Genomic DNA, 13,206 nt, shown 5'->3' with positions numbered 1-13,206 from the left:
CCAGAAGCAGAAAGCATTTTATTCCTTTCCCCCATAAAGTTGAACATGATATAGGAGGTGATAAAACAGAATTTTGAAAACCTTGACGATTTCAGACTCTTCGCAGGATGATAGAAAAGTAACCAAGGTGACTATGGAGTTTGATATGGATCAATTTAATGATTACACCAAGAAGCTGCTCTCCCTATTAAATGCCCTGCATGAGATTAAACTTTGTGTGACCCTTTTTGCATTTCCCTTTTGTTTCTTCTGCACAGTACAAATATCTAATAAATTACAGCCTTGAACAGTACACAGCTGAAGCACACTTAAATTACAGTTAAATGAACAACACTGAGAAATGCCAGGGTAATTATGTTTTCTGAATGAATATTCCTTTCAGTGAATCATGTATTCCTCAAAGATGCTTAAAGATCGTATATAGTGTCTCCTTTTTTCTTGTTTCTTTTCAGAACATTTTTATTGAAGTGCTATGTTACACAGGCTTTTTTTTCCATTATCTGGTATGGCCAAACATGTCTTATTTGTGCAATTCAAATACTTGCAAATGAAAAACAGCAGAAAACACTCCTTATTAAATCTGAAACCTTTGCAATCCAGCCTATGAAAGGTGCATTCAATGGCATGTTTGCCAAACCATTTGTCCAAACTTAACACTTTAATTACTAAGAGTGCATTAGTAAATACCATGCATGCCGTGCTCTGTCTCCCCTCCATACAGCTCATTAGTCCCATTCTCTTTTACAAAGTATGAAAGACCAAGATTTTTTCAAGAGAATCTAGATTTTACAGATTCGTGTTTTGATTGAATTCTACTGCTACAGAGGAGACTCAGACTACAGAAATACAAAAGCCTCTACCAATTGTCATTATGAAAAAAAATCAAGCAGGAGACAAACAGGACTAAATAAAAGCACCTCAGCAGAGGTAAAGCCACTTGGCAAATTTGATTTGTATATTCAAAAGGAGAAAAGAGGCTAAATTGTCTCTGTAAGCTCAGTTCAACTAAATATCTGCAGTAGCACAGGGTGCACGCACCTTTATAAACCTGGTCTCAATGAATTATGAATCCCGCTTCCTTCCAACAGAGGAGTCCCTCCTTTCCAAAATGCTCCAAACTCAAATTGTCTCTGAGCCTATGGGGCAGAGGAGTTTGTACACGGGTTTTGCAATCTTTCATGTGCTTCTGTTACCTGATTAAATACAAATGCAGAGGGAGCGGACGCACCAACGGTTAATAAATGGGGTGGGAAGAACAAACTGTTCTCCAAAGCCACCACCGTGTGCTGGCACACTAAGGCCCATTTTCTCCAAGACACTTCTCTCTGTGCATGTAAATGCAATTTACCATCATCCTCAGGAAACAAACAAAATAAATGCTGCTCATCTGAAAATACAGACATCTTGCATCATTCTGACATCCTCCTTACAGCTTCATTGCTACCTAAAGTACTGCCTCCTGCCTTCTCAACTGCAGTGGTTTTTTTTAAACACCTTTTCTATATGCAATAACACTGCAAAGAATACAGGTTTTTTTTAAGCACTCATCGTAGCAGAAGTACCACTGCATCATCATCTGCAGCTATATCACTTTCTAAATATTTAACTTTTCTCCTTCAAGGGCACTCACAAAAAAACAACCCAAATGGAGTAAAGGTATGAATTTATGGTTGACTAAGAAAAGTCTATGTTCCTATTCAGAATTAAAGAAGACTGATTTCAGTTAGCATTTCTTTCACTTTCAAAATTAATTTACTTATTTATTTTAGAAATTCTCCGTTTTCTTCCACCAATCACTGAATCACACTTTTATCTTCCTTGTTCTTATGTTTTTCTTCCTTATCCCTTAAAATGAGAAACTGGCACCTTAAAGTCCCACACTGAACATAAAAATCTTACCATAAAAACAGTAAATGTGACTGATACCAAATGATACAAACTACTGAGACACATCATAAATTTTCCTTCTACGTATGTTGTTTGTTACATCAAAGATGTTAGTAACAATTACATTAAAATATATGAAAATTAAGTAATTAAATAAAAAGTAAGAAGTTAATCCTTGCATTTTTCCTGTTTTGTTCCCCCCCCCCCCAAAAAAAAACCACCATCATTAAATCTCATTGACTATCCTCTTGAATTATATTACAAAAGCTCATTTAGTTGCTTCAGTCAAATTAGGTTTGATGTCAGCATTGTTTTCCTCTCTTCTATATCTGAAATCTTCTGTATCTCCCCTATATCTGAAATTAGGGAACAGACAAAGTTTGAAAATACTATTTAAAGCTAAGAGTACTCTCCAGCCTGATCATACCAAAACAAGTGAAGTTCAGAAATCAGTTCTTTTCTATTTTATTTTCTACCACTATGTTTTACCTAACTGCTGCGCTGCCAACACTGAAATTTAGATTGATATGCAACAAGAAATGAAGGAAACTGACAGTGTCAGTCTGCTTGTCAGACCATAGAGCTACTGAAATTCAACATTCCTCCCCATGCTTTTAAAAATAAAAATAAAAAAATCCTAACAGTTACATGTAAAATAGTTCTTCTCTTTCAAGATACAAGCATCAAGATATCATTTCAGCAACACGTATCATCTTGCAGATAGGGCCAAATTACTGGAAAATTCTTTGAGATGCAGCAGTCTGCTGACTTCATTAAAACCATCCATGGTCTCTACTTCTATGAAGACCTCGACCGTTAGAGAACTTGTCCTACACTTCTGCCCCTTTGTCAAATGTCCCGAGCAAGATCACTAAAAAGAACCACCACACTATTTCTGAGAGATGCTGGGATTTGTTTCTCAGCCTCAACTGGCCTCATTCGAAAACTAAGGCTATTTCAGGGTAGTTTTCCTCTTGCTCTCTATATTTTGATACTTCAAATGTTTTTGTTTTTTTTTTTTAATTACTGTTACAGGTGTGGTCATTTCCACTGCATTGCTGTCCATAGTTGGAAAACCCTCCCTCCAGCGTGTCACAGCCTTCTGTAACGTCCTGAAAAATTTGTCGGCAGAGGTGCAAACTTTTCTATAGAAAACTCAAGGATCACAGCAAGTTTTTCATTTTTCCAGTTATCTACTGTACGCTTTAAAAAAAACAAAACTTCAGATCACAGTTTAAAAACAGCTGTTGCATTTCAAGAATGACAACAGATTTGATTGACACAGATAAACAACAATATTTACCATTACCTACTTTTCAGAGCTCTCAAGCACTCAAATTATTTGAAATGCAAAATGTGGCTTTCAGATCTATGACAGAGCAATACACAATAGTACAAAGTCCTCACCAATGTTCTTTTAAAATGAATTATCTGCAGGACCAATTCACAGTTACCCTACAGACTTAAATTACTTTTTTCCAAACTCAAACCGATAACATTTTAACACAGATTTCCTTCAGCCTACAATGAACAGCTCTGGGTCTGGCTTACTGTACCTTCTTAAAATTTCATTTACCTCTCTAGCAAACAGCTATCTTTCTCTCAAAGCTGCAGTCTTTGACCTTTAAAGTACAGGCAAACAGTACATAAATAAATGCTTATGGAATGAGAAAAACTAAGTTGTTTTACTGCTCCCAGCAGCACACATCAAAACTGATTACTCCAAAACTAATTATTTCATATTATTTTTTAAACAAATACCTCAATGATTCCTCTTGGTAATCAAGATGTTTGTAAAATTTTATTCTATGTTTACATTAATTTTACATTTACACTAACATTATGCCCTATAAAAACTTCCTAAAAGTAAGAAAATGACAGGAAGACAACCAAAACATAGCTTTCTGCAGGAATTCTGCACAGAATGAAGAATGGTCTGTATAGCAAAAAAAACACAATAAACATGAAAAGATATAGTGTACGTAGCATAATAACATGTAGACAGACTCTTAATAACATTTCTAGTTACCTCTTAGAAATATATATATTTTTTTCTACTAGTTTATGGTGATAAGTCCCTCTGTTTTGCTTATGGAAAGCTTATAAAGAAACAAGGCAAACTTACTTGATATAGTAGGGCACTTTGTTATGTGAAACAGATCTCTGCCATGGAAACTGTACTGAGGCTGAGGAAATAAGCAGAAGATGATTATTAGAAAACACCTGTCAAAAAAAACAACAACTATATTTATTTATTTTACAATTAAAACAGTTACAATAAATTAAATGGGAACAGCTATAATTTCCCAGACAACTTTCAGTAATTAGAAAATCAGCTGGAGGAAATGACTGCAATCTATCAAGGTGATTTTAGGCATCTATTTGATGTCAAGCTTGAAATAAAACAAATGTGGTGATTCTACTTCATAGAAGGATAATAAATTCAGGACTTCTGGTGCATAGCTTAAAAGTGGCTATTTAGTGAAGAACCACAGGAATATATATGGCCTGCTGGAAACTACCAGAATAGTGTCTGATAGGGTTTTATCATATTCACTTCACTGAACATGCTGTAGAAGCAGAGATTGAAAGAAAACGTAGGACTAACTAACTGAGCAACACAATAGGATGAATTTATACTGAACACAAACACACAATTACTTTCAAAACAGAGTGCCTGCTCTTAAGCACTAACACCCCTGTTTAAAAGCCTGGTAAAAGGAAACGGAGCTCTGATCCACGTTGGGTCTGAAGTAATTAAAGCTCTCAATTGATCCGATTTCCCTGCAAGCAGGGAGCACTTTTGAGCTCACCACTCTTTGAGAAGTACTTTTGAGCGTAACTCTCTCTTCTGTTCCAAGCAGCGTAAGCCCCCACAAGCCAGTACTCCTGCAGAGCGGGACGGGCCTCACCCTCCTCCCAGCCAGCTGTTCCCTGAGGATTTTAACGGTTGTGACCTCTTCCTGGACCATGCAAAATTTCATGGTTTGTATGTTAAGAAACATTAGATTAATGTACCGAAAGACAGATTAACCGAGAAGACTATTTGGAAAACTACTTGAACCAAGTTTTCTTCACTGGAAGGGTTGTGAGGCATTGGGACAGGCTGCCCAGGGAAGTGGCTGAGTCACCATCCCTGGAGGTATTCAAAAGACGTGTAGATGTGGTGCTTAGGGACACGGCTCGGTGGTAGACTTGGCAGTGCTAGGTTAATGGTTGGACTTGTTGCTCTTAGAGGTCTTTTCCAAGCTAAATGATTCTATGATTCTATCATTATTCACTGGAAAAAATAGAGGAAATGTCATACTATTATTTGAAGAAAATAATGTTTGCAATAAGATATAATTAGTTACTTTTTAATGGAAATATTTAGTAATGTCTAAATGCTCAAATAGAGGTAGTTAGCTAAAAAAAATACTCTTAGGTACTCACAATGCTGAAAAACAAACAAACAAAAAACCATTTCATTCTTTAATGCTGCAATTTGGCACCTGTGGCAGCTAGGGTAACTACACTAATTATGTCTGCTAACCAGAACGAAAAACCTGGCCTCAGGTAAGATTTTTCACAGATTCACAGATTTCTCTAGGTTGGAAGAGACCTCAAGATCATCGAGTCCAACCTCCGACCTAACACTAAGTACTCCACTAAACCATATCCCTAAGCTCTACATCTAAACGTCTTTTAAAGACCTCCAGGGATGGTGACTCCACCACCTCCCTGGGCAGCCCATTCCAATGCTTAATAACCCTTTCGGTAAAGAAGTACTTCCTAACATCCAACCTAAAACTCCCCTGTCGCAACTTTAGCCCATTCCCCCTCGTCCTGTCACTAGGCACGTGGGAGAACAGACCAACCCCCACCTCTCTACAGCCTCCTTTCAGGTAACTGTAGAGAGCGATGAGGTCGCCCCTGAGCCTCCTCTTCTCCAGGCTGAACAAGCCCAGCTCCCTCAGCCGCTCCTCGTAAGACTTGTTCTCCAGACCCCTCACCAGCTTGGTCGCCCTTCTCTGGACTCGCTCGAGCACGTCCATGTCCTTCCTGTAGCGAGGGGCCCAAAACTGAACACAGTACTCGAGGTGCGGCCTCACCAGAGCCGAGTACAGGGGCACAATCACTTCCCTCGACCTGCTGGCCACACTGCTTCTTATACAGGCCAGGATACTGTTGGCCTTCTTGGCCACCTGAGCACACTGCTGGCTCATATTCAGCCGACTATCCACCAATACTCCCAGGTCCTTCTCGGCCAGGCAGCTTTCCAACCACTCATCTCCCAGCCTGTAGCTCTGCTTGGGGTTGTTGCAGCCCAGGTGCAGGACCCGGCACTTGGCCTTGTTGAACTTCATGCAGTTGACCTCAGCCCATCGCTCCAGCCTATCCAGATCCTCCTGCAGAGCCTTCCTGCCCTCGAGCAGATCGACACACGCACTTAGCTTGGTGTCATCTGCAAACTTACTGAGGGTGCACTGGACGCCCTCATCCAGATCATCGATAAAGATATTAAAGAGGACCGGCCCCAGTACCGAGCCCTGGGGGACTCCACTAGTGACCGGCCTCCAACCAGATTTGACTCCATTCACCACAACTCTCTGGGCCCGGCCATCCAGCCAGTTTCTAACCCAGCGAAGCGTACGCCAGTCCAAGCCCCGAGCAGCCAGTTTCTTGAGGAGAATGTTGTGGGGAACGGTGTCAAAAGCCTTACTGAGGTCAAGGTAGACCACGTCCACAGCCTTTCCCTCATCCACCAAGTGCGTCACTTGGTCATAGAAGGAGATCAGGTTCATCAAGCAGGACCTGCCTTTCATAAACCCATGCTGACTGGGCCTGATCGCCTGCTTGCCCTGCAAGTGCCGCGTGCTAGGACAGGCTATATATACTCTGCACTGACAGAGATATGGACTACACCTTAATAAATTAAATTGCTAATTATTGTAGACTGAGTCATACTCTATTTATTTGGGAACAAAATTTCTAAAAGCAGTGCCAGTTTTCTCTGCTGCACAAACCTCTGTAAAATGGAATTCCCATTCTTTTCTATAAACAGGTTCTCAATGAAAACTGAACAGAGTAGTTATTGATTCTGGCACACAACAGCAGGGCTGCAGGTATTAGTAAGAGGCTGAACACCACTTGGATGCTTTGAGCAGGACACTTGAAGGCCTAGGCCATTTGTTAGGGACCATATGGAGCCAGCGCTCCATGGATGTTTGTGGATTCATCTAAGAAAGAATACAAGAAACAAAATAGAGGGGAGTAGATCTCAGGCTTTAGAAAATAAATGAAATTATAGAAAAACAAAGTCAGTTTCCGAAGGCAGGAAACAATAAAACAATCTTTTTTTTCTTTTTTTTTCAGAGAATAATGGATTATAAAGATTCTTCACCTTCATCCATAAGGATGTGTAAAATTTATGGATCAGTAGTTAACTTGCAAGGAGCTTATTTTCCATCTCAAAATCAATGAAAAGAGGAGCAATTAAATTCAGTCTAACACTGATTGGAGGAGAGAAATGATTCAGCAAAGAATCGTGCATTGCAGTGGCCTCCAAAATTGCATTAGATCAGCCTCCTACATCAGGACATTTCAGGAGAGGATAACGTTATATAATTAAAAAAATAATAAAAAAAAAATACCCTGAAGCACTTTCTTAGTGATGGTCTGGATGAATCCACAAATTCAGTGTTCCAAGAACTCCATCAGCAGTAGTAAACACTTTACTCTTTTTATTTATTACAGAAACACAACTAGCTACAGCAAAGGGAAATCGCTGGATTAAGGGGATGGAGTCTGATGAACAGGTAGAAACAGGTGCTTTGCTAGCACAAATTACTGATTAAATGGCAACTGGGAGCCAGTCAGCTGAAAATGGTGGGAGGGCAGGCTATAGTTTCTTGTTAAGGTTTGCAGGAAGAGTAACAGGTAGATGATATCAACCTAAAATAGTTGCTGTTCAGGTTGGCCCAGATAAAAACCTGCCCTCTAATTCAGAAGTGCAACTTCGGAGGTAAAGATTTGTATGAGACAGATGTATCACATCATAATTTTAGTTTTAGGAGTTTGAGGTTATTTTATTCAGACCACAGCCTTGCTTGTTCTTCATAGTTAGAAGTCACTTATGGTTACAAAGAAGGTTTGAAAAATTTGATTTAGAATATGCACTATTTCAACCTGTCAGGATAAAACCTTCATTTTTCTGGATTTAATGATTTTTTTATTGCTTTCCTTTTAAAGTTACTGTCTCTGACTTTCATTTAACAGACTTTTACATGAAGTTGTAGGTATTAACTTCTGTAATACTGTTTAGTTCAAGCTCTTGAAATAGAATTTTTAAGAAGTTTTGCTGTTTGGGGGGTGAAGAGGTTGCTTGTATTTTGTTTTTGTTGTGTTTTTTTTAAACAAATAATTTAAATGGATAACTGCATACTATTTGTTTTTGCAGAGCTGTGGTTCTTGGCTATAGCTTTTTGCAGTACTTAAAAACGTGCATTTTGGAAACTTTCCCTCCTCAACTTTTGTTCATCACTTGAACTCCCCATCCCCTTAAGCCTAGAGAAGATGCCCTAAGGAAGGCTGAGGCATGCTGATAAGGTATTGCATAGTCTCCTTGGACGTAATTCTATGGACGTTTTATCCGGCAACAAAGACAGTTTACACAATTCCAACATTCTCTCGCACCCAGCTCCCACTGCATTTTACCATTCATTCAGTCTTGTGAATTAAAGTATTTGTTGTGGCATGCTGTAAGCCAAATGAAGGAAATGATCCAGGCCAAACAAAACAAACCAACCTTGTCTGGCAGGCTTCTTTGTTTTACATGTGGGCTCTTACACTCATTTTTCTATTTTTTTTTTCCAACTCGGTCACCTGCATTTTTCTGTTGGTCCAGGTGAGGAGAAGTGAACATCCTTAACAGTTACACAAGACTGAAGAAACCAGTTAGAGTAGGGGAAAATGCATCTTCTCTACGTTGCTTCCTAATCAGTTTAAATTAGACAAGACCTACTACTCTCCCAAATGGTTAATCTGGCATTTTTCAACAGTGTCAAAGCTACCTATCTATCTCTATTCTTTTTAACAAATTATTACACAGGTGTACTGTCCATGTCAAGGTTAAAAGTTTGAGACTGTGAGGTGTACAAAACCCACCATGGCAACATCATAGTACACTTCTAATGAGGTTTATATAGCAAAAGAAAGTGTACTTTTACAGTTGTGGGTTGTTTTTTTGTTTGTTTTTTTTCCTGTCAGCTTAAAAAAGGGAAAAGTGACTCAAAGAACCTTGATTTTGCATAACTGCTGTAATATTTTAAAAACATTGCAATTTGCTTACCCTGTTTACTGAGAAACTAGTTGTCAATTTAAAATAAGAACACTGTTGTCACATAGCTCAAGAAGAAAACAAGATTTATTTAATGTTTTAAATTATATGAACTGTTTAGCTATATAGGCACATACTTGAGAATTTGGGACAGAGCTGCTCATTTTTATATTCATGTCTTGTTACTTTTGCAACAGTTTTATTTTTATTATTGAAGCCTTCTGTCAAAGAACAGAGAACTACTTGGGTTAACCTTTGTATCATTAGCTCTGATGATGGCAGATAAAGCTAGAAGGTCAGAAAGTTAACAAGGATCTCGATATCACAACATATCTACCTGTATTGAATGCATCAGATGAGAGAATGAGGGAGCACAGCATTTATTTTTGCCCTCTTCTAGCCATACTGGGAGATTCTAGGTTTATATTTCTGAAATTTTTACTAAATAGAAAAAGATGTACAGATCTGCCTCAAAAGGAAGTGATTCAACTTTGAATTCCCCACCCCTTCATGTGAAATTCTAGGAATTTATGACAAAGCCCCTAATAACGTTCTAGTCTGCAAAATCCAGGCAGCTCTTCCCTTGCGTCGTCCCGACAAGTGTGGAAGGGGAAGTTGAAGACAGAGGTAGCAGGGGATGAGAAGATGTGGTTATGAACACAAAGACTCTGGAGCAGCCACAGGTCAGACCTTACAACAAACAGAGGACAAAGAAGAAAGCGAACAGGGATGCAATCAAAACTCAGTAAGATACTGCAGCGACCCCCGAGTAAAGTGTACCAGTGAGAATGTCATGATGAAGATGAAACACCCCTGCAAAAAATCAGGGAGGTAGATAATATGGAAGAGGAACCTTCTGTGCCTCAAGTCAGAGGGAAACCTGGAGGGCAGTAAGTAATGGGCAGTGTTTGTGAAAACCTCCTGTGCAGTTATATGTCAAATGCATCAATTAATTCAAAGAACTTACTGGAGAGAAAGTGCTGCGATGCAGGTCCAAAATCTCGGTGTGCCTCTTGCAGCTGTTTAAGGCGATCCTCTACAGACACCTACACACAAACATGCATTTACAAAATTTACTTTATAACACCAGGGCCATGACAATAAAAACATTGGTGTGCACTTATTTTTAGTTAAACGCATTTAAGTTTTCTTTCTGCCATAGCACTTATTCGTTATCCACCCATTCAAAGATACATTTTATATATTTGTTTGCTTAATTAAAGTCTCTGTCATAGTTTGCAGTCTTCCTATGAAAGTACTGCGGATCAATAAAGAACAATAGTAGTTTCATGGTGACTTTAGCTGACCACTGAAGTTTCTGACCTCCTCCCAGCCCTTCTGTTGTCCAAATTTCTATAGTCAGCAGGTCTTCATTTGATTGTATTGATCTCACAGTGCCTTTCCAACACAGACTATTTTGGCTGACATGATTTCCCTCGGTTTACTAATTGAAACTGCACTACCACATCCAGCAGCAGTTTGGCTGCTTAGTTAACTCAAGTTGAGGAGCGAAAAAGAAGAGAAACCCATTACCAAATTATATTAATAATTCTGTCTCTCAAGGGAGACAGATTCAGACCTATAAGCCCAGAAGCTGACGCCTGAGTTTTGAAAGTTCTGCTGTAATGACCTCAGATAGAGAGGCAACATACTCCATCCTTCCCCCGATTCTTTCAGATACTTCATATTACCCTTAAGAGCCAGACAAATAAATAAATAGCAGCACATTCACAATAAATATTTATTACCAAAAAAAAAAAAGAGAGAGAGAGAGAGAGAGAGAGAGAGAAAGTGCAAAGATTGCTAAATGAACTTTAACTAATGTAAAAAACTTCATTAAATCATTCCGCGAGAAACTTCATGAGTTTAAACTGTAATCAGGCACATTGATTTACCTTTCTCAGACCATTTAAGCACCAATAATCATAACTAAGCAATATGAATCTCACAGCATACCCTCTTCTGTTTTTAGCTAAATGTTCTATTGCTCACATCTCGTTACAGATCTACTAATACTTAGGTAATTTTTAGTGAAATTCCCTGCAGACACTGGAAACACAACAGGAATACGCACACTGGTTTTCAGTAACAATGATTTATACAGTAAAAATACTGCTATGACATGTAACAAAGCATGCAATAATAGTTCCCACTAGCCTCCAGAGATTAATGCAGTCTCTTGAGTGAGTAAACTGCTGAGACAGCTTGAAAGGAAAAGCTATTGGTCAAGCCACAGAAGTAAAGAGTTCTCTTTGTTGCTTTTGTACTACTTGAGTAACAACTCAAAGACAGAAATAAACAGTAATAATGCATCTTTTAGGAGAACAGAAGAGAGTGAGGAGCATCCCCCGCCATACCCCACTCCTACTGCACACGTTCAGAAGAATACCTGCAAAAGTTTCCACCGCATATTAAGATCATCTAATTGACGAGACATCTTTAACGATGGGTAGAGGTCGAGTGGAGACAGCTGACTGGACAAATCATTCACTGTTTTAACTTTCAAGTTGATGGGAGCAATTTCTTCTCTAAAAGCCTAAAAAAGTAAGAGGCATATATTTATATTCTATGGACACCTGAGCAGCAAGAAAGCCCCAGTAAACTCAACATGGTGCTGACTTGCCCAGTGTGGCATTTTACACTAAATAATGATACACAACTCAAGAGTTCTTCAGCAAGGAAAGTTCATTCATTTCAATATTCTTATTACCTACTCCTTTGGAGAAAAAAAATAAAATGGTATGAAATTTACCCAAATGCCCACATCCAAATTCCACCACTAAAATAGAGTATTACATTTTCAGTGAGGTGTTTTGTGGTGTCATATGGCTTTAGACCCCTTCCTTTCAGATAGACATAGGCAATACTCTATCAGGAACTATAGCAGTTCAGTCACTGTCAAGAGCTCTTAAGAAAGAAATGTATCTAGTAACTGCAGTTTTCCAGTATAAAGCAGCTGACAACAAGTCAAATTATAAACTATTATTGAATTAGCAAAGCATGAAGGAATGTATCTTCTAAGGTAAAGGAATACAATGTTTTACCTGATTAGAACCGTAAAGCAAAAGTATTACAATGATTAAAAGAAGAAAAAAGGTTTATTGAATCAAATGGAACTAAATACAGCATTAAGATAAAATTGATGCAAGTTTTAGTTACAGTTGAAAAGATGCATCAAATGTCTTTCTTGCTGTGAGCAGTTAATTGTTCAATACCACAAATGACTAAACATCATGAAACAAGCCAAAAACAACTGGAAAAAAGATTTTCTTTGGACAATTCAACTATTTACCTCCCTTAAAAACCTCTCTTATCAGGGCCAGGAACAGAAGGCACCTACTGGCAAGGTGTAAGTGTCTGACTTCTGGACAGCCAGTAGGACCCTATTACTTTAGCAGATATTTCATTTTTTCCACAGCTATGAAAATCTAAAAGGCTTTCGCTTTACTTTTCTTTACAGAAAAAGCTATCAAAGTATGACAAATTGCTTCTTAATATAAGAATAAAGAGCTGTTCAGCATCAGCAGCTTAGTGTTTATTTTGGTATCCATATTAAAATGTAAGAGATGGAGGAGGAGATGCATTACTTTTCGCAGATCAACCACACTCTAGACGTAAATCAGCTTTGACTACCTTTGTTTTAAAGATTTTAGGTTCCATTAAACCTGAAGTAGCAACTAAGCTTGGAGAATGAGGATGCTTCCATTGATACATGTGAAATAAGGCAGCCCTGAGTGAAGTTCATACAAGTCCACAGGCTGCAGTAAACAAGTAGAATAGTTCCACAACACTTTTTGCAAGCCATGACTCTTCATTCTTCCAACATCAGCTTCCCATACTAAAGTCACAGATGGTCAAGTACATGACCCCAGGGTCCTCTAATGTTTTTCCATATTCATTCTTGAGCTTCAAAACTGAAAAGTTGTGTTTGTGAAACAGGAGCTTGCTAAGATTGCCTGAAATATCTATTTCCTCTATCATATTAATTAAAAAGCAAATGC

At 38.4% G+C, this 13,206-nt stretch overlaps 1 protein-coding gene across 4 annotated transcripts in view; it reads right to left on the bottom strand.

Moving 5' to 3' along the window:
* The window catches only part of UTRN (utrophin), a gene marked incomplete at its 3' end in the record, with an annotated part of 370,441 nt that overhangs the window by 66,196 nt on the left and 291,039 nt on the right, over positions 1-13,206 (bottom strand). For all 4 annotated transcript variants that reach the window (XM_080586229.1, XM_080586228.1, XM_080586227.1 and 1 more), the window contains 3 exons: positions 11,595-11,741; positions 10,173-10,251; positions 4,013-4,073 (listed from right to left, as the gene is read on the bottom strand). In XM_080586229.1, the coding sequence (XP_080442355.1) occupies positions 4,013-4,073; positions 10,173-10,251; positions 11,595-11,741 (287 nt within the window). The remainder of the gene's footprint in view (positions 1-4,012; positions 4,074-10,172; positions 10,252-11,594; positions 11,742-13,206) is intronic.

Source organism: Anser brachyrhynchus (genome assembly GCF_964034855.1).
Source record: "Anser brachyrhynchus genome assembly, chromosome: 3".
NCBI classification, from domain to species: domain Eukaryota; kingdom Metazoa; phylum Chordata; class Aves; order Anseriformes; family Anatidae; genus Anser; species Anser brachyrhynchus.
The sequence above is the reverse complement of the archived record's forward strand: the minus strand, read 5'-3'. Positions and strand labels throughout refer to the sequence as shown.